General features: G+C 30.7%; 1 protein-coding gene and 1 long non-coding RNA gene across 2 annotated transcripts in view; one reads left to right on the top strand and one right to left on the bottom strand.

Annotated features, from left to right (window-relative positions):
* LOC130902537 (organic cation transporter protein) overlaps positions 1-22472 on the top strand; it is a 55534-nt gene that overhangs the window by 30484 nt on the left and 2578 nt on the right. Inside the window, exons 2-6 of the mRNA XM_057814757.1 lie at positions 10620-10731; positions 11721-11939; positions 20090-20316; positions 20407-20608; positions 21663-22007. Coding sequence (XP_057670740.1) covers positions 10620-10731; positions 11721-11939; positions 20090-20316; positions 20407-20608; positions 21663-22007 — 1105 coding nt within the window. The remainder of the gene's footprint in view (positions 1-10619; positions 10732-11720; positions 11940-20089; positions 20317-20406; positions 20609-21662; positions 22008-22472) is intronic.
* LOC130902538 (uncharacterized) lies at positions 5446-6536 on the bottom strand. The gene is made up of 2 exons (XR_009060413.1): positions 5787-6536; positions 5446-5676 (listed from the first exon to the last, which is right to left on the bottom strand). It is a non-coding gene; the product is annotated as an uncharacterized LOC130902538 (long non-coding RNA).

Raw genomic sequence — 22472 nt, 5'->3', positions numbered from 1 at the left:
ATATAGAAACTCTGTTAGAAGTTATGATTTTTTTTATGAAATTAGTGTATTAAAAATGGAAGGATTCTATATGTGGATTTTTAAATATGAAATTCCCACCGAAGCACGACTTTAGGGAACTTAATTTGGGTTGAGATCTGCATTCCACCTGATCCCGGTTCATAGACTTTTGTGACTTAAGTTGTCTTAAAACCGCAACCCCCATAGTCTCGTTGTTAAAAGCCTCGGGCATTTTCGCTTTGTTTTGCCCATATCAGAACACATACATATATACTATTCACTTATTTAGTTTTTGTTATCTTGTGAGATGTAGTGCATTCTTAAATTAATTCAATGTGCTGAAAAATTAGCAATGGTTACCAGATTTTATTATGAACAAGGTAAGAAAGAGAAACATAATTTTAATGAAAAACTTATGTTGGTTATGTGGCACATAATGGGCAGGTCAAAGCACACAACGCTTTTTGGATTTGTGATTTGATATTTTCGAAAATTGACAACAACCTGGTGTAGTGTTTTTTCCATTGTTTGGTGTTTCAGGGTGTTTTATGTTTAAAATTTGCTAGAACTTTCACTTGTGGTAAATGCAAAAAAAGTGCACGAATAGTGCCATATTAGCTGTTTTAGGTAAATTCGACCATGTTTTATGTCATCTGTATTATTTTAGTATGTTATTTGCGAGTTTATTCCCCCTATAACCTATTAATAAAATACGAATATCATCAACAAACTCTGTCTCTATCAAACAAACTCTACATCTACGCCTTTCGTCATATGTTTAAATGTAATGATTAAGTGTCTATAACGTTTCCAAAAATGAGGGTGGGCAAAGTCAAAGGATTTTCATTTGGTTGTAATTTATACCCCAATACTTTTCACTATTGCTCTGGCAGAGCAAAGGTAAATTTTTAAATTACTGGTATAAAACACTCTTGAGTCAAGCAACGCCTACAATGTAATTCCATACTCTGCTAGTTTGTTGTATCTATAAAGCTTTCCAGCATTCCGTTCACTCGGCAATATTCGGCATTTTGAAAATTCTTGCATTTTTTCAGGAACTCTTCAAATATTTGAAGAATTAGAGCAAGATTATCTACTTTATTTCCATTTATGTTATCAAATTGAACTGCTCGTAATAAAAGGTGAAATCTTTCTCTCGAAATCGTAAATCGGAAACATCCTGGAACAGTACTTACATATTACCACAATTCTTTGGTATACTGCACTTTTTTAGAAATTTCAATCTAATAAGTCGAACTATCGAGAGAACTCTCACACTCCCGTGCACTTCCATAACTCAGGCTGACACTTGAGCACTGCAACAGCTAATGATACTAATTTATTTTTCCTAGAGATGATGCGTATAAAGACAGAGGAAGCGTCCAACTAAATCAACAACAGTCTTAAGACTTTCGGAAATTTGAAAGAATGCGTATGTTAAATACTTGTATTTGATGGATTTTATTGGTAACTATCGTGTCTAAAAACTTTGTCATTAAATCAGTTTTATATATAAAAGCAAGAATATTAACTCACTAATCATGTACTTCACATTGAAATAGTTTCCAAGATATTCCGGAATAGTTTCATTACTTGCATACATGACGGCCTTCGAGAATGTTAATAACTCTCATTTTGATTGTTTTTGCCTTCTTTCACAGACGGTTAACACTTTTAACTAAACCATTTGTTACAATTATAATAATTATAATTATAATAATATAATTTAATTCTCACGAAAAAGTAAGTTCCGATATTGCCTTCACACCAATTATGAACCTTTTAGTACTAATCCACTCGTGATTGGTTAACAAAACAAAAATATTTTGCTCGTCAAGGACATATTTGTGAAGGCAGGAAAGTATTTGCATCAGAATTTCTATAATTTAGTGGAAGAAATAGCTAATAGAAGTATCTTTGCATGTAACTTAAAAGTGTTTAAGTATTTTCATAGAGTGTTCCAGATTTTCTGCGGTTTTTCTGTAACCTGATGAGCTTGTTCATCATCAGATAGCCGATAGAAATCCTACTCTATCCTCTTCAATCCTCTATATCACATTCATTCCTAAAATTTAACATACCCAACATGATAATATCCCTATTTCAGTCAATAAAATAACGGAACTTATCTCTCCCTTTCACACACACACATACTTTAAATATTAAGCACATGGAATGGAATAGAGAAAACCTGTTGATGAAAAGGGCGGAAATAGAATTACGAGGCAGAGATTTTTTAGAAGATACAATAGGCATGGCTAAAGAAAGCTGTAGAAATGTGAATGAACATTAGGTAAATAAAAGCCATACACTATTTAAAATAGGAATGTATCAAACTATTTTATGTTTCCTACGTAGATAGCGCATGGACACAAAAACACACGCATAGATGGTGTATAGTTTATTTATAAATTTGAGAGTTCAGTAGATAATTAAATCCGCCAAATTTCGTGAGCATACTTAAAACCATTTAAGAATTGATTGTTCTAATTTATAATATGTTCATAATTATACATTTGATCTTGTTCAGTGCCTCTTCTTCACATCATTCTATACCAAAATTTCTTATATCTGCCCCTATTTCTTCTATCCATTCCTTCTTTGGTCCTCCTCTTTTTACCTTTCAGTATTATATACTGAATCATTCGGAAGACGAGCCCCAGTCAACTCGTTGTGCCCTTATTACCTGTTAATAGATAGTTGATTGTAAACGGTACTTATTTCCTTATTTGTTCTTCTTTTGATATAGGCATACAACCTATAAAGCGAATGGCGTGAAGCTATTGTTTGCCATAGGTGACATGGAGAAAGACAACTGGAAGAAATGCATCGGTTATATATATGTATCGGTATAATTGTACTTCTTGCAAGTCTGACGCAAATTAACCGTTTCGATACCATATTAAGATAATATTACGACAGCTACTATTTTTTTTTAATTTTTTTATAATAGAATTGTTTCATACTTAACTTATATGTATAATTTGAAAATCCGTACCTCCGTGGTTTTTCATAAAATGAGACGTAATAGAAGCCATCGCCATACGCTTTTACTAGATGTTGGTATTCTTGTATGATTGTAAAACTATTCAACGGTCGAACGCACTTCCTCGATGATGATGTATTATAATTGCATGTAACTTAGCAGGTTCTTAATGGTCAGTCAGAGGGATATCAGTTTATACGTGTGTACGAGTGTGATAATGCCGTATTAAAATACAGATTATAACTAAACTATAAAATAATGTCACTATTGTTTTCTATGAGAACTAACTAATATACAAAATTAGCTTAAAATGTCCTAGAAAGCACCACAGGCTTTTATAATATTGACCTATCCGAATCAATTCCAACACAAATTTTCTTATCAGTAATTTTAGCCTTATGCCAAGAGTTATTTTTGTAAGAAATTGTAAGAAACAATTTATATTTTACACATTTCCTATGCATTCTATAGAATGCGAAACTGGTTAAATATAAAAAACATCTCAGTTTATTTCATTTCAAATGAACTGTAACTAAGTTATAAAAAAACTCCTATCAAAGGTTTCCGCTTCATTTCCAAGAAGTTTGTACCCGGTGCCGGCTTTACGGTTCATGTTGTGGACGAGTTCGTAACAATACTTTCCATCAAAATGATAATCAATTTTGTAAATTTCCCAAAGTATAGTTGGATTTATAAACTAGGATTACTCTGTTGAAAATATCATTCAATTTTATTCTACAAGCAGAATTAAAAAGTAACATAACAAATTTCTCGGTTTTCCTGTAGATTTTGTTTGTGGAGACCTTTTGTACATGTAGCAAATTGGTATTTGAGAATATGAACCAGAATCCATCATTTGACATAAACTTAATGAGAAAAATACCTTAAATTTCTGAAATATAAGAAACGCGGCAACATACCGAATTTACCAAGGTACAAAGTAATAATTGTAGGTCAAATGAAAGATATTCTGAACATTTCAAATTTTAATGTGGATTAGATTTGGTACAGTAAAAATTCTATTATTACAATAGTAATATGCTTCACGTACGGGTGAACGAGTAATTGAGATCCACATTTCTTTACTTTCTACTTTGGTGAAATAAAGTAATTGCTATTATTTGTACATATAGGATGTTTCATTAACAAAGTTGGAATAATGGAATATTTCGTAACAGATCTAAATGCAAAAAATGATCTAATGTTTTTACCGTTTTCATATACAGTTACCATTCGACCTACTTTAGATGTAAAGTATAAAATTCATCATTATTCGTACAAGCACCTATACTTAAATTTAAATAAAACAAAGTGAGATATTATAGAAGTATTTATTATTTTGAGTTCCTATTGATATCATTAGATACGGAATATTACATTGATCACGAAGTTTAAAACTGTCAATGACTCGACGCATATGAATCGCAAAAAAAAATTTGTGCATGTTTGAGAAATAACGACTTAAAATTTGCCAAGTCTGCGAAAGGCCGAATTCTGGTAAAGGACGCGAAACAGACTGTCTCGGAATCTCCTGTACAGTGGTCAGAGACGATGTTTTCGGAAAATCATGCATTTCGTTGACGTACTTGTGTTGGTTGATTCAAATTTATCGAAGGGAAGAGATTCAACTATGGCCGGAGAATACCTCCTTTGATAAAATACATGATAGAAAAAATTTTTAACTCGCTTAAAAACATGCAAACAATTTGAATTCTTTGCAAAAAAAATAAATTTTCTTTTTCTACTAGTTATCCAAATTTCATAAACTCATTATTAATTTTTTTCATTCTTTCCGGATACTTCAAAGTAACTTTTATTCTAAATTTATAATTTACCCAAAATTCGCATTTGAGGATTATTTTTCTTGGATCTCTCTTTGCTCTTTTTTCTTTCATTCAAACCAAAAAATATTTCACACAATGATTATATGAACTCTTTATTTGCGAATGGATGGCATGCGAATAGTATAATATTCATCAGATATCTTTAAAAGGAAAAAACCATAACTAGCAACTATTACTTAGCGTTATTGGAACATTTGAAGAACGAAATCACATAAAAATACTCCATTTGAAGAAGAAAGTGCTGTTTTATCGAGAAAATGCACTTTGTCTGAAATCAATGAAAGCGAAATCAACCTTTATATAAATTGGGCTTCGAATTGAATCCGCTTCCACCGTATTCTCCAGATCTGGTCCCTAGCGACTTTCCCTGATTTCAGGCTTAAGAGGATGCTCGCCCGGCAGAAATTTTGTTCCAATGAAAAGATTGTCGCTGAAACGGATGTGACACCTCCGGAAGAAGATAGTTCAGGTAAACACGAAAAGGTAGTCGAGTGCATAATACCACTCGTAACGGATTCTTTAAGAGTATTACTTGGATTTTTGAACGTTTTATGTTAGGTTAGGAAAGTTTAGGTTACCTAATCTAAATTTATAATTTTATAAATAATACATATCTTCTATGAACTGACCGAGGAGAATATTTTTTATTAGACAATAATATAATTACTAAACAAGTACAATTCAATCTAAAATAAATTTAAATTCAGCAACAACATTTTTCATGGATGGTTGTCTAATCTTCATGACAACCACGATCACGAGTTGGCACATTTTAACAGAAGTTAAACTTTTATGGAAAATATTGGAATAATGAGTTAGCACAGGCCCGCCGAAACTATTTTGACGCTAAAAACAAATCCCACTATAAAAATGATATCGAAAAATTATGGCTAAGTAAATATTGAATAAAAATAATAAATTCTATTCAAAACAAAGATTTGTCTTTGCTAGCCTACCTGTTATAAATTACTGATTTCAAATTTTGCTAAAGTCGTTATAAAATATATAACTTCTGTAACAACATGAAAACATTGTCAATTAACGATATACCTTATGCATATTTGTGGTTTTTCTCAGTAATTACTCCAGAAATTCGTATATCTGAATATTAATTACTGTTAATTATGTTGAATTTCATTAAACTTTTGTTCTTAGCCTCTAGATAATTACCACATAAGTTTTTTAAAACATTCGTGATTATTCGTTTCCGTAATAATAATTTTATTCCATAATTCAGCCGTTCGTTGTATGCACTGACCTTGTATGAACACTTCATATCTTGTATCTTAAAAATCAGATCAATGAGAATAGATACCGTTCTATATTTCGTCGCTTATAATTTGGAAAGATTGACCTAGTAAAATATTGAATCTATGTCGCGTACTATATAAAAAGCGATTTACTTAGCCTTGTTACGTTTATGTATTTGAAAGTCATATATCAATGTACCTATTCACTGCAAATATTGACATACGAGGGCTCAAGACTCATTGAATTTTTAATTATTATTGTTAATAACACTTATTTAACTTACTCTGTTAGTTTTCACTTATAAACAACTTGTAAACTTGAAATTCAATAACTAATTAATTTTTATAGGAAACAGAATGTTATAGAACTTCTGAATCAAACTGAAATTTCACTCACATATGGCGGTAAAAAGTATAGTTACAAATTCACGAAGGTGTTACTAATTTAAAAATGATTGTAATTAAGATAACAGCGATGAAAAATTTTATTTATATTAAAAACATTGGCTCGGTTTAAATTATTATTGTATGTTGAATATTATTAATTAAATTTTATATTTGAATTTTAATGCTTTATAATGGTATTTTCAAATATGTATTTGGTGCATATAAATGATTTAATTTACGAAAAATCATCAGAGAGTTTCGTAAAATCAAGTAATTTATTTGAATATACCATTATAAAGCGTCAAAATTCAGATATGACCTAACCTAAGCTAACCTAACCAAATGAGGTTACAAATTTAAAATAGTTTGTTAATGTTTGTTTGTTATTATTAGTGACGTGAGTAGAATAGTCAATTTTTTGTTAAAATACTATTAAATCTTAAAAACCAGGAAGGATAACATAAAATACTTGATCAAATATTTTGAAACTACAATTTATTCAAAATTCACTAAAATATGAAATTGTTGTTGTAAACTTGGTACAATTGTTCATAAAGAATGATATAAATAATAGATGCTGAAGATGGAAAAGTTTAGAAAGTTTATTGTAATATGGAAATGTAAAGGGAAGTTAGTCAAATAGGAACTATTTCATTCTATTAAGGATACTAACGTACAATGTGATAAAACTAAAATTATCAAAAATGGTTTTACTATGTTTTCAACATTACCGTATCCTGTGAAAATACTGTAACTATTAGTTATCTATTTCCTGAAATGACTCATGAATAGATGAACCATGATAGGTGATTGCCCATTGTTCATTAAAACGAATTTTATGGGATATTTTAATATCTCCACTTTCCGTTTGAGCCTATTTTGTTCTTGTATTTGTTTTGAATATATTTGTACAGATACATTTTATTTTTCACTGCCTAATCAATATTTTACATTTTTCAATATAAGTCCGTTAAATTCAAGCTAAAATGAACTCAAACTTACAGTGTTGCCTGTCGTAAAGTAATTCGAATCTTCATTTTATTGATCTACTAATTAAGTTTCACATTAATCAAATATAAATAAACTAAAATTGAAATGTTAGTATTAAGAAAGTAAACACTTGGATGATTGAAAAAATAATCAAATAAAAATAGATTTAATTACAATAATGAATCAACAATTATCCAATCTTACTATCTAATATCTAAAAAAAATGGATATGTAGGCGAATCTACTGGAATTCATTTTATACCGCCCGGACCGCCCCTTTTTAACACGCTTTTGTTAGCTTCACTGATGTTCGAGAACTTCAAAACGAAGAGCGATGACGAAACAATAATTTCATAAACTCGCATCATCATTTACTCCAGCGATCAATTAAAATCAAAATTTTACAACTTTTCAGATCGATGAGAATACAATATTTTTAATCGGAAAGTATGTGAAGTACCTTTTTCAACCAGTTTTAAACCACTAAAATTTTCCAAACACTTCAAAAACCATCATAGTACTTAAATTACAAATAAATTTAAATTGATAAATGGGTGATTCCATTATAACTGTGATATTCAATGTCCTGTATTGTTTTTTTGTACTAGTCATTAATTAATAATCAATTAATAAAAATTTTGTGTTAATTGAATAATTCTTAAGATATTTAAACATTATTTTTATACAATATAACTTGCCACTTAAAGAAAACTTATACTACATCACTTGAATGTCAGTACCGTGTCATGTCCATTCCTAGAATTTACCGATAAATTATTAATTTTTTTTGTCGTAACAAATGATTTAAACTAATTACCTTATAAATTCTAATGTTTATGATCAAACTGAGGAAAATTGATGCACTTGTTGTTTAATATCTTAAGTTACCATGTCAGTACCGTGTCATGTCCATTCCTAGAATTTACCGATAAATTATTAATTTTTTTTGTCGTAACAAATGATTTAAACTAATTACCTTATAAATTCTAATGTTTATGATCAAACTGAGGAAAATTGATGCACTTGTTGTTTAATATCTTAAGTTACCATGTCAGTACCGTGGATAAATGAGTCAGTACCGTGGAACTCAAAATCCGACATTTGTGTCTTGCTCGTGATATTTTGAAGTTGTAGTAAATTCCTCTTAGAGTTTTATTTTTACAGTAAAATAGATGAATAATATGCATAAAAAAGTTAGAAAAGTTAAATTTTAAAATCTTGAAATTTTGAATACAAAAAATCACAGTTAGAACGGAATCACCCAAATATTAATATTAATATGTTTTTATACCTTATATACCATTTACATAATGGATTACTTTCGAACCCGCGCGAGCATTTAGGCCTATAAAAATACAAAATATAAATTTAGGTGTATATATTATTTGTGTGCATTTACATACAATTGGCAGTTTTGTAAGGTTCCGTTGATAGCTATATTTTCTGAAGCGAAGGTTAACTCATTATTCATTGTCCGGGTTTCTTATTTTTGTAATCAAATGTGACATCCATATGATATGGTCACCAACATTCTTGGAACTTTATGTTTTGAGGATATGCTGTCCTCTAAATATGTGGTACTCTTCCATCCACAATGGCGCTTCACCATAGTCATGCTTGCTAAAAAGTTGCCGATGTTTGTCGTAAACAATAACCAGTGTTCTTTTCGGGGTTATTCAAATCCAAATATTTTGCAATAATTCAGGGAATTTTCCCAAATGTATTTTTCCAACAGCATTGTCTTGAAGGTTGAAAAGTGTTTTTTTCCGAGTCAAAAATATAATCTCTTGCAAGTTTCTCCATCGACATTGATGAAAACTCGTTTGTTGTCAGTTTTGATTCCTAGCACCGTTACCATAAAGACTTTTCTATCTTCTACATAGGTGACTAAAATATTCACAAGTTTTTACTGCCGACATCCACCAAATATTAATGTGACCTATGACCATAATTTTTCGTTTGGTGCTTTATTAATAAATTTCAGTGTATTTTCTCTATTTAGGATTTTTTTGGTTGGTACTCTTTGGACCAACCTAACAGTAATTATTCTTTAGTTTTTCTTGGCAGCATTGTGTTTTTAGACATGTTGCAAATTCATCAGGAATTCCATTTTTAATTTTTGACTGTTACATTTTAACATTTTAATATTTATCTTTCTAGCAACAATAATGCAAACAATAACAATATCAAGGTGAAAAATAAATAATTATTATTCAAAACGAACTAATATGACTTAAAAGTTTGTATGCTTTATTAGTACAATAGATAACTGCCCCATCTACTTAGTACCCTTAATAATATTGGATATAAAAGTTTGTGTTTAGTTCCCAGTTTAAAATGCCTGTGGTAATTTCATTAAAAACAACTTATTGTAGAATTCAGAATCTCATTTAGGTATTTAACCGAATTAATACAGGTTTATATTCATTTTTAGAAACATTTATTTATAAATTGAAAATCGCTATAGTTTGAATCGTCTTACTCAGATTATTCAATTTTAATTATCACGAGTTCCATGTTGTCCATCATCCCAAGTAATTTTTTCAAATGATTTGCCTATTTTATATGCTGTATTGCTCTTATCCAATTTCTCTTTGCAAGGCTTCAATAGATAATAAATTTTAATTTAATTGATTTAATTTCAAACGTAGTATTATATCTTGCATCTAAAGTTTGAGTCGAAATTAATTCTATCGGGTTTAATGCAACATAATAATGTGGCAAACATATTATATTAGTACTTTATGTGATGGCATCAATTTCATCTAAAACGTTCTTTAATGCCTGAAATGGATAGTTTCTCTTTCGACATTTCCAAATCATCAAATTCTATTTTAATCAAAGTAGCCATACTAAATTGTTATACTAAAATTTACTGAATTTTAGATAAGTAGAAATCAATATTTACTTTTAATGCAATACATATGTGTATTGCGATAAGTCCTATAGATGGATTTGTAATATTACCACGAGAATCTAATATTTGCAGAAAAATCTTCGAACGTTTCACTTTTAGAATTGTCAAACAAATAAAGTATTTTATTTATAACAGAAATAAAAAGTGATTCAAGAATCATTTCTAATTATAATTGCACGAAAAATTTCGTACACAAGAAAATTTACATACGTTCTTATGTATATTTATTGATTTTTTTTTTCTAGGCGACTTTGGAAAATATCAAGCATGGCAATTCTTTCTTCATATTTTATCGGCATTGACAGCTGGTCTAAATATGCTGTCTCTAGTTACAGTAGGTGCAGTCCCAGAATTTAGGTAAAAGAAAATATTTTTATAAGAAAAATGAATGAAAAAATATGTATACTCGGTTTTACGTTTTCTAAACTCTGTAGCGTGTTGTGATAAATAAGCTAGTTTCGATAAATAAGTTATTATCTTTTGAAACTGAAGGCAAGTGTTGGAGTGAAGGTAGAAAACAATAAGATCAGTATACTAGTAGAATCGTGAGGCCAGTTATCAAGTATTCAGAATTAGAAAGGAAATTAATTTTGAAAAATATTTAGTTCAACTTCTCTTTTTCCTATTCAAATAACTCGATTATACTATTCTTTAGTTTTTAGAGTGCTGATTGAGCACTTTTTTTACAATAATGTCATCGGTTGTCAGGATGCAGGATTATGCTGAAAGTAAGTAGAAGAAAAAAATATATCGGGTTCATTTCAAAGAGCGAAAAAATATTCCTGTATAATCAACAAAACAAACTTATGAGGGCAGAGGGCAAACTTTGAAATTTTTACGTCACACTCAGTGACGAAAGCCTCTTATTTGAATGAATTAAGGAGTTCCTGAATAGGATATGCCGTGTGATGTTGGGCACTGTCAAAATTTTGTCCGCAAACTTTCCTCGGTGTGTAATTTTGTGTGGCAATTGATGTATATCGTCAACGTCATATTACCAGTTACCATGAATTACTATGTCTGTTGTAGGCTTTTTACTTTCTTGTTCTCTGATGTATTTAGTTCCGTTTTTGTCTCTTTGTGTATCTCTTTATGGTATTGATGAATTTAGTTCCTTCTGTTCTCGTTATTTTTTATTAGTCTCCTGTTGCCCTCGCCATTATCTTATAAAATCTTTTCGACTATTTGTCTAACCCTCTTACATCTTCTGCCGTTTGTAATGACACGAGGCTTACTTTTCCTTTTTGCAGTGTTTGATAGCCTTTGTTGATTTTGTTGCCTCAGCGATTCTATTGTAATTTCTACGATATTCTCTATCGAAAATAATTCCTTTTTTCTTATTTCAGATGTGAAATTCCTGACTATGATGTAAATAAGACGCATACTCATCTAAATGAAACACTTTTATCGAGATATTTCCCCATTATGGAATCAGGTTATCACGATAAATGCACCTTGATGAACAGTACAACGAATTCAACTTACAAATGTACATCATTTGTTTTTGATACGACTTATTATGGTAATACGAGAGCTACTGAATGGCAACTTGTCTGTGATAGAAGGTGAGTACTTTTAAATTTAGCATACGTAAATTTGGATTTCTCGGTACAATATTTAGGAGAACACATACAGAACTTCAAGTTTTCTTTTTATAGCCACATAGCCATGAGAATGCTACTTCAACCTCTTCTAGTTTGAAAATAACAATTTCATATTTTTACCAAAAAACCTAACAGTGGTCGACTCCATTGTCGATCAATATTATACCATTGGGGTATGCAGTCGAAAGGGTCGCATAAGGCTTATAGATTAAGAGCCAGGCCGGATATACGATTCTGTCGGAGTTTCATTTGTCACGCGCCATCACCTAGGTGATCTAGGCCAGGAAGTACCCCGCACATTAATTTTTGAAAATCGCACATGGTCAAAAATGTAGAAGTCGGAAAGGAAATTTCGTGGCTTTGTTAGAATAGGCAATTTTCACGTTTTAGAATCAAGGAGAATCAGAGTCTTTATTCCAAAAAGGCTATTTTGGCACTTTTAATTTTCAAGTCATGAAACTCTGATAATATCAACTCTAAGCGTGTGCTAAAGTGATCTTGGTTTATGTGTTACAGAAAAAAAAAAACGAAAACAAATTCTCTACCAAATTCAAACTTTCCAGTAAATTGAATTGGGATAGAAATAAATCATCAGATACATATGTGGTATTCTGACTGTTATGTACTAACCATCTTGCTCTTTTTGCTCAATTACCACAAAATTCACAAAATTATTATAGGACTTTTCGAAAACTATGATCAGGTTAACCCGATTATGATCTACCCTGCTAGACCAGTGGGTAAGTGCGATCAGCTGACGAGTTTTTTCGTTTGTCTATGGTCTTTTGAAAATTATTTATTTCCCTTAAATGGCTGTCTATTATGAATTCTCTTGAGAAGCGTAATTTATAGGTTACTGAGGCTTGTGGTTTTTACACTTTATAGCATTTCAGTATAAAAATAGCTTATTAGTATTAAACATTTATAAACTGTTATACCACTAAATAAATATCATAGAATTGACGCTCTACAAAGTAATAAAAATGAAAAGCTCTCGTAGATCATATTTTAAATTTGAAATTTTCACAGAAAATTGAAGACGATGTTCGGAAACTATGGTCAAAATCTAGTTCTGGGTAAGGATCCACAATCAACTGATATATGATCATAGTTTCCGAAAAGCCCTTATATGGGACCGATGAGACTGCTGAATAGTGTTTAAAATTTTTAAGATACACATATGATCACGGAGAAGTTAACCATATCAGATAGTTCTCAATTCAGCCTATTTTTAATAAATTATTCATCGATCGGTAATGTTGGTCAAAAGTCACGCAGATGTAATTCGTCATTGTCGAAAGTTAAATATTATACTGTATTTACGACTAAAAAAATAGATATGAATAGTATATATATATATATATATATATATATATATATATATATATATATATATATATATATATATATATATAATTAAAAAATATTTACTTATGTAACAAGTGTGTAAAGTTGCCTTTTTACGATGAATACAACAATCACATGAGTCGAAGAAAGGCATTTACACACAAATTGCATACAACATTTCTTCTAATAACGAAAATTTTATCAAAATACAGAAGTTTGATAATATTTTAAACATTTTAATTATGATTAGAACAAATTAACAAAACAATAGACGAAATTGTACTATTAAATTTGTCAACTCTGCCCTTTGGCATGTATAAATGCTATCTAAAAATAATTATTGCTAGATAAGTAGAAAAGTAAGAAATGGCATCAGCGCGACTTGAACCTGGGACCTTTCGCATGTGAGTCTCGTACTCTAGCCACTACAGTGCATAAAGTAAAGTTTCACACGCTCGAAAGTGTGTTTATAGTACGTACTTTATGCAGGGTAATAGAAAAAATATATTTATTTAACTTATGCTTAAGATTTCGCATTGAAAATATTAGTAAAATCTCTCTTCGGAATGTAGGTAAATACGATTCAATATATTTTAAGGAATAAAAACTTCGGTAAATTCGGAGTAAAAAATATGGTAAATAAAATGTTTCTGCCTTCTTCAGCATCGTCCCCTAGCTAAAATAATTATAATAGACAAAAATAAAGTCGGATTATCACGGGATAGAACTTCCCATCACGTGACTCAATCTACAATTTATCAAACACATATTTTCTACAAACTATCTACTTAAGATCGATTGTCTTCTTTACAAGTAAAACTACAAGACATACGCGATAGTTTCTTTAAATTGACGGTAGTAATCGTAAACAGAGACAACGATATAATTGACGTATCGAGTAACTTTGTTTACTGTGTTGTTAGTAACGAATTTTTGGATTAAATATTGTTAAAATCAGTTCTTTTAAGAACTAACTAGCTTTTACCCGCGGCTTCGCTCGCATCGATTCCATTAAATAAGTATCAGAAATCATTATAATAGAAAAGAACGAACTCTGTAGCTATATTAGAACCTGAGATATAGATCTTTGAATGTAGAAAAATTGCCAAAAACCTACAAAAATCCATAACTCCACATTGAATGTCTGCGCCTAGATCCTTTCCAACTCAACCGATTTAAGTGTTTAAAAACTCAAAAGAAAGAGGATGTTTCAGCGAGTGTTCTTAAACCAAAACGATGTCTCTATCTTGAATAGAACCTGAGATATTGAGGATAGAATGTGTGTATGTGAACAACAGGGGGAAATTGCATTTGAGTATAACTTGAGAATGGTGAAAATTAGATGAAATCCGATGGTTGATGGCTGATCTGTGCATCAATACCTTTCATTGAACAAAAAAAAATTAAGCAAATCGGTTGGGTAGAACGCCTGAACGGACTCGAAATGGAAATCATCAATTTTTTTAATATATAAGATTTGTTTTTTTATTTAATTTTCCCGAACTGTATCAATTCCGCAGTGGCGGAAAAATAAGAAGGCAATCTTAGATCTTAGCTTTCGATCACGTTTTGTCAGAAAACGACTAAATGTACCGGGTGTCCCAATAAGAGTTGTAGGTCCACCGCCAGAAGGCTTAATTAGATACCAAAAATTATAAAATGAATAATTTACAAATTTTGCCTAATTAAGATGCATTTAAACTATGATTATCGTATTCTTCAAGAAATTCAGCGTATATTTAATTTTACAAGTTTTAGTCTATCTCTTCAAATAATAGGTGGGGGGAAGCGGGAACTTTATTATGAAAAAACGCCTGTAAGTCCAGTTCTACTTAACCTCTCTATGCAAACTTAGTCTTTTTGAAGAGAGCTCCTTTCTACCAATGTAAGAGTTATAGTTTCGAAACAACCTAATTAGTAACGTATGCGCTAGAGGGCACTATTTATTTATTTTTTTAAATCTAGCTATCCTTGAAAAATGTTAAATGGAAACATGCAGTTTTAATTAAGGAATATAAAAGTAGACTAAATTAGCAACAGAATAGCGAAAACCGCATGTCGATATCTTTTTCGTATTACGAGATATCCTAAGAAATGTGTAAATTTTAAGCATTTTCCTTTAAACATAAATTACTCCGGTTTGACTGAACGGATTTTAACATTTTTTGACTCCTCAAAATTGTCTTTCCTTGTTCTATTAATAATAGTTTCAATTATTATGTCAATATTACTTATTCTGTCACCGGGAAACTGCGTTATGGAAGTTAAAATGGAAATATAATTTAAGGTAGACTAGCTAGCTAATACGCCTTCTGGCGGTGGACCTACAACTATGTGAATAATTTCCAGGTTTTTCTCGAGGTCAATTTTGTTATAATTTTTTTCCCGAAGCTGTACTATAAACGGTTCCTGAGATATGGCCGAGAGCCATTCTTATTGGGACACCCGGTACGTAAAAGGGCAAGAGATCATTTTTGTAGGAATTTTAATAAACCTTTAATCTATAAGATATATTTCTTGTCGTTCACTACCCATTTTCTGGAAAATAATTTTTACTTCTGCAAATACTGCAAAATTGTGTGCCAATTTTGAGCGTGTTACAACACTTTTTAACCCCATAATCTTATTCAATTGTACTATATTGCATTTACTTATAGTACTGTTTAGTTTCCACATCTCACAGTCAAAATTAGACAAGTTGTTTTGTTATCCTAGTTTTATGGATATTAATGATGAATAATTTCATCCAGAGAAAGCAGTATCACATAGGTGAATTGGCTTATTTCAAAATGTATCCCGTAATATTGAACATAACAGTAAATTAAAACATTTTTCAAATTTAATTATATGCCGAATTTACAGTTTATTTCTTTTGTTTCCTTTGTCTTATAGTATATGGTGGAGAATTACCTCGTATAGAAGCCATTAAATATAATTAGTTTGTAACTTTTGATATTCTACCTTGAATAAAAGTTAAAAATAAAAGTATTGTATTTTCGATACACTATTGACTTGACTACTTGCCAATGTTACGCATAGTTGTGAAAAACAACAAAAATAGTTTTAAGTAGATTAAGACGTGTCGATCAATATACAACGTAGTCATATAACTCTAGTTGTTTGTAGTTATTAAACATATACAGTAGTAACTCGATTACCCGGCCCTCAGTTATACGGATTCGCGATTATCCGGACTATCAACTGCGACCAATTAAATATTGAGCCAAGTTATGAAATATAAGATATCTAAGAATGGGTCACTTGTGACAATGTCGATCAAAAAAATCTAGACGTGGAAAATGACGGAGAATCATCTCATGATTAAGCACTTCGGGCTTTGGAAACAGCTCTCAAATGGTTTGAAAAACAAACGGAAAGTGATGCTGTGAGATTACTACAGCTGAAACGAATTCGTAATATACCAGCATTGAAGAGAAAAAGTAGCTTACGTCAAATGCCAATTACCAAATATTTAAAACTTATTATTAAATTATTATTATAATTATATATATATATAATTATTATTATAATTATATTATAATATATTTATATTATTATAATTATTATTATAATTATAATATATATAATATAATTATAATTATTATCATTATTTATTAATAAATATTACTATTATTAAACTTATTTTATTTCATCCGCTTTTCTTCATACATTCGATTATTCGTACTTTCGATTATCCGGACTTTCGATTATCCGAATCCTTAACGACAATAATTAGTCCGGTTAATAGAGTTTCCACTGTATATCGTATTTTATTATGATATAATGGATTTAAAGCAAACAAAATCTAGTATTTTCTTAATGTAATACGTGTTTTTCTCACGATACAAAATGTCATCCAATTAAAATAAAAAAAAAATTAATAATAACGATATAATTTTCATGTTGCCCTCACTTTAGAACAAAACCAATAACATGAATTGCAATTGACCAATATGATCGTGCGAATTGAATACAAAGTCAAATGAACGCTGCGTGAGAATAATTTTAAAACTTTTAAAACTTCAATAAGGTGTCTGAACCTGAACTATTAATTTGATATCGTTCATAAAATACTGGCAAATTTAAATTTTATTATTGGCGCATAATTTAAATCATTTGAACTACCTCAGAACTAATCAACTTTCATATTAATGTTTTTGTTTAAAATATTTATGAAAATGACATATTTTCAAGATATAATATCTTTTTTTAATGCGTATCCATTAATGGATGTTCGCGACCACATTTTTCATGGCTTCTCTATCTCTAGCGGTATGGATCAATGTCTGAATATCTTGTATACCCGTTCACTGCCTCACGTTCCGCAACCATGACATCCTCTTCCGTCCCAATCCTCTCTTACCTTCAATCTTGCCTTCGACTATCAGCTGAAGGAATTGACATTTATGGCCTCGCATTATATGGCCAAGGTATGCAATCTTTCGTTTCTTCACGGTCTTTATTGATACGCCTGAGAACATCCTCAGTCCTCACTTTGGCAGTCCATGGTATCTTCAGGAATCTACGATATACCCACATTTCGAATGCGTCTAATTTGTTGATGTTTTTTACCATAAGGGTCCAACCCTCCATCCCGTAAAAAAGCACTGACCAAACGTAGCACCGCACAAGTCTCAGTCTATGATCAAGATCAAAGTCGGTACATGTAAATACATTTTTAAATTTTATTAATGTACTTCGAGCTTGTTCAATTCGGTATTTTATTTCACCGTTCGACGACCATTCTTCATCGAGCCATGTTCCTAGATATTTAAATTTTTCTACCCGTTCTATAGGTTTTCCATTATATGTTACTCTAGAATTTCTAAACATCTTTTGTGATATAATATCACAAAAGATGAAATTTAGAGAACTATTATAAAAAAATATAAATCTGGAAATGTATTAATTATAATCTTATTACAATAAAAATATTGAAGTTATTGTAAGAGTACTTATTTCCTTAACCAAATTAAATGTAGATAAATCTGGTTTTAATAGTAATATTATAATTCTTTAATTATAATAATTACCTGAGTCAAAGGTGAAAACAAAACTTGAAGAAAATATTTATTTTTAAAAAAAATATTGTATACAAAAATAATTCATTAAAATTTTACATATCAAGTGATTACATCAAATTTTAATAAATTTTATTACTTGAACTTTGTAATGAATCTCTTGCAGTTAATTTAGTATTGTATATATCCACAAACGATGATTTGGGAACAAATATATATAATTAATAGATTCACAATGTTATACACAACATTTATTAAAAGTTATTTTGAAAAATTCACAAAAACTAACACTACACACAACACAACATTTATTAGAAGTTATTTTGAAAAATTAACAAAAACTAACACTACACACAAAAACACGAGCATCTAACCCAACAATAATAGTCGCTTTCCATTTACACAATTTGAGCACCCAATCGAGCACATCGGTTACATGGGTTTAAGCAATTTTATTCTTAAACCCATGTTCCAAATTGTCGTTTTTAAGATCTGTTTGTTGAACACAATAGCGTTTTCCCCTTGCTCCTCAAACACAAATTTTTGGACTCAATGAACTTCAGAATTGTTCTTTAACAACAAACTGTAGCACTGACGATATGTGGGCATGTATTTCAAATTCATTTCGATTTACATTTGGGTTTATTTAGAAAAAAAAAAATTTATATTATTGGATTCAGAGACAAATTGGGATTATTGATTATTATTTAGTGAAGAAGCCTGAAAAAGGGCCTAAATGCCTCTTGACATGGTGTATTGTATGCAATTTCTTGCAAGGTCGAAATATTGCCTAGATGAATATTGCACGTCGCGTGTCTTTTGTCATTGCATCATGGCTGCCACTAATAAAAATTCAATAAGTGAGTTAAACAAATACCTTACCTAAAATTTGATATATTCTTTTGTGACCAGTTTAACAGTGATGATAACAAAACTAAGTAAGTAACGAAGTGAAAAAGTGGTCAGTGGATGACTGTCAATAATTATATCTACTGCTGTCTTGGTTTTGGAGCCAGATGGATAGGTTGGTTTTAAGCCAAAAGTAACTAGATTTCTTCATATATATTGCGTCTTGCATTGCATTGCACGTTGTCTTGCATCATGTCAAGCGGCCTTAAGAAGATATATAGTTATAGTAAAAAGTATAGTTTCAAAGGAGTGCTTCCATAGTATTTGTATTTTATATTCAGTTAATCAAGTAGCTTGTACCTCGGACACGGCAACAAATTGTTTGTAATATGTTTTCCCAGACAAAGTGCTTAATAATTTAGAAAGCAACTAATGAATCAACAAGAGAAATTGTACAGTGTTTACCAACATTAAATTTTTCTGTTTCGTGTCAAATTCACCAACTTGATATCTACTTATGCTGGCCATTTATGGTTCTGAATTTTAATTAAAAAATTGAGTCAATCTTGGTGTGAAATATCTAGAAAATAGGTGGTTTGTGGGGATCCCCGTAGCCCAGACCTATTTCCAGATGATATTTCTTTTTCTTAAAAGTCGAATGTAAATGTAAATAAACCAAGAATAATTCTTCGATTTAAATAAGGATTTGTTTGAACACAATGTCTTTTCTTTATTTTCATAGCAATTTCAAAACTATAAATTTACAGTCCACACTGTACCTTAATATTTGAAATTCTAAAAAATTCATAGATTCATAAGAATAAAAAGAGGAAAATATCACTGTAAATATAAGTTATTCATTTAAGACCAAACAAATTATTTTTGTTTTTTTAGATGGATGGGTGCTATAGCGCAATCCGCTTATATGTTAGGAGTATTTACCGGCGCTGTGGTGCTAGGAAAAATGGCAGATAAATATGGCAGAAAACCTATATTCTGTTGGTCAGCAGTATTACAATTAATAATAGGTGTAGCTGTAGCTTTCACTCCCGAGTTTATATCTTTCGTTATATTGAGGTATTTTTATGGTATATTTGGATCGGCAGGAAGTTATATACCAGGTATATTTTTGATAAAATATTTTCTTGTCTCACATTCCACCAAAATAATTCAGAAAATATTACTACATCTATATTTATTTACTTTTTTAGGTTTTGTACTTACAATGGAATTAGTCGGTCCAAGCAAACGGTCAATATGTGGTGTGGCTTTTCAAGCAAGTTTTGCTACAGGTATTATGTTAGTTGCCGGTTGGGGAGCGCTAATAAAAGATAGACAAGTTTTACAAATTGTGTACGGTTGTCATGCTCTAATTTTAATCGGACATATTTGGCTTATGGATGAATCTCCAAGGTAGACAAAGCACTTTTTACACCCTCAGCTCTATATGTTTGTCACGAATAATAAAATAGAGTAATTTCATCAAGTATACTGAACAAAAGATTAGGTTTTCACTGAAGATAATATCCTTTTTTATTCTCTATTAACTTAGGGTAACAGCTTGTTCATTGAAGGGAAATGGTCGGTTATTTGAGCAGAATGCTTTATAAGTCATCTAAAAGTACACAGGACTCTGAAATAAAGCAAGTATTCGCTGTAAAGATTTCAAAATAAGCAATAAATTACTCATTGTAAATACAATCAAGTTCAGACTAGGACATGTTATAAGAATATCCCAGGTAGGTAATGAGAAAGTGAATAGACGATTTTCTTTTTCTTACCTCAAGCGAACTAGGTGCATAGCTTTCAGGAAACTTGGCCCTTATAGCATAAAAGTGACAAACTGTTATAACCAGATGCCATATATGCCTATTGAAGAATACGCTTCCCGAGATGCCATTCACAACGTAGTTAAAAGGATCCAAATAAAAAGATATAGTAACGTACTTTATGTGAATATGTGTACCACTTGCTCTAAAGATGCACTTATTAACCTCTAACTAGTATGCTTTGTAAACGCTACAAGCTGGGTTTAAAAATGCTTGAACATTGGGCCCGTGGTAGACTAGTGCGTTCTACAAAAACGATGCTAATGGAGTACTGGAGTATTAGGTTACTATGCTTGCGCCCACAAACCATTTCAAAAATTGCCACAGTATTTCACTCAAGAAAATTCTCATATCGATTGTGTTCTTTCAATCAATTTTGTTTCCATTACTAGTATTGTTACTAATGTAGGAGTTATTGCCCCTGAATTATTCTCATGGTAGGTTTTTGCTTCCTTACCACTGTCAACTCGAAGTGACAGTCGAACCAGCATCTGGTTCACAAATAAAAAGGGAACTGTGAAACACATGGAATTATCATTGCTTACTTTCAAATTGTTTCAGTATTCTCAGGTTTTTAATATATGCAAAAATAAAATTTCAACTCTCAAGACGAGCGATTAAAATAGTTTTTATTTTAGGTGGCTGTGGAGCAATGGGCGTATTCGTCAATCGGTAGAAATAGTCAAGAAAGCTCTAAAAATGAACGGCTCTACTATTAATTTAGATACAGCCGATTTCGTTAGTAAAGGTATGGCTGAAGAAAGAACTAATAACGAATCTGGAAGCATAGGGGACTTATTTAGAACCCCGAATTTGAGGAAAAGAACACTTAATGTGATGTTGTGTTGGTTTGCCAATAGTTTGGTATATTACGGACTCTCTCTCGGTACTAATTCTTTGGAAGGAAATCCTTTTCTTAACATGTTCGTAATGGCTGTGGTCGAGCTACCAAGTTATGGTATAACAGTTTATTTGATGGACAAGTAAGTTATAAAACGGAAGATAAATAAACCCTAGTATTAAGTGTTTAGATATTTCGCGTTGTTAAGGACTCAAAGGCTCTACAGAGTAATCTAGAAATCACTAAATACAATAATAGTGCAATATAGAAAATATAAACATGTGTCTGATAGTTAGGCAACACTGAATGTCTAAGCAAGTGTGAAATTGACTTCTAAGACTAGATAGCAATGAACTGATGTAAGTGTCAAGGTACCAACAAAGACGGCGGAGCTGACCTACTATTGAAAAAGCTCAAGAAGCTGCATTCTAGTTTATGGCTTGAACTAAAACGTGTTTAAGTTTTGCTTGGATCAAATTTTGTAATTTATTAATGCGGTAAAAATAATAAACAATAAAAATATGATGGTGACTTCGTGGGTTAGCTACATTCAAAATAAAAAAAGTTCAAACTACCCCCTTAGGTGCTAATATACAACCTAGGGTAA

Source organism: Diorhabda carinulata, chromosome X (genome assembly GCF_026250575.1).
Source record: "Diorhabda carinulata isolate Delta chromosome X, icDioCari1.1, whole genome shotgun sequence".
NCBI classification, from domain to species: Eukaryota; Metazoa; Arthropoda; class Insecta; order Coleoptera; family Chrysomelidae; genus Diorhabda; species Diorhabda carinulata.
This window is presented reverse-complemented; position numbering and strand designations above follow the sequence as displayed.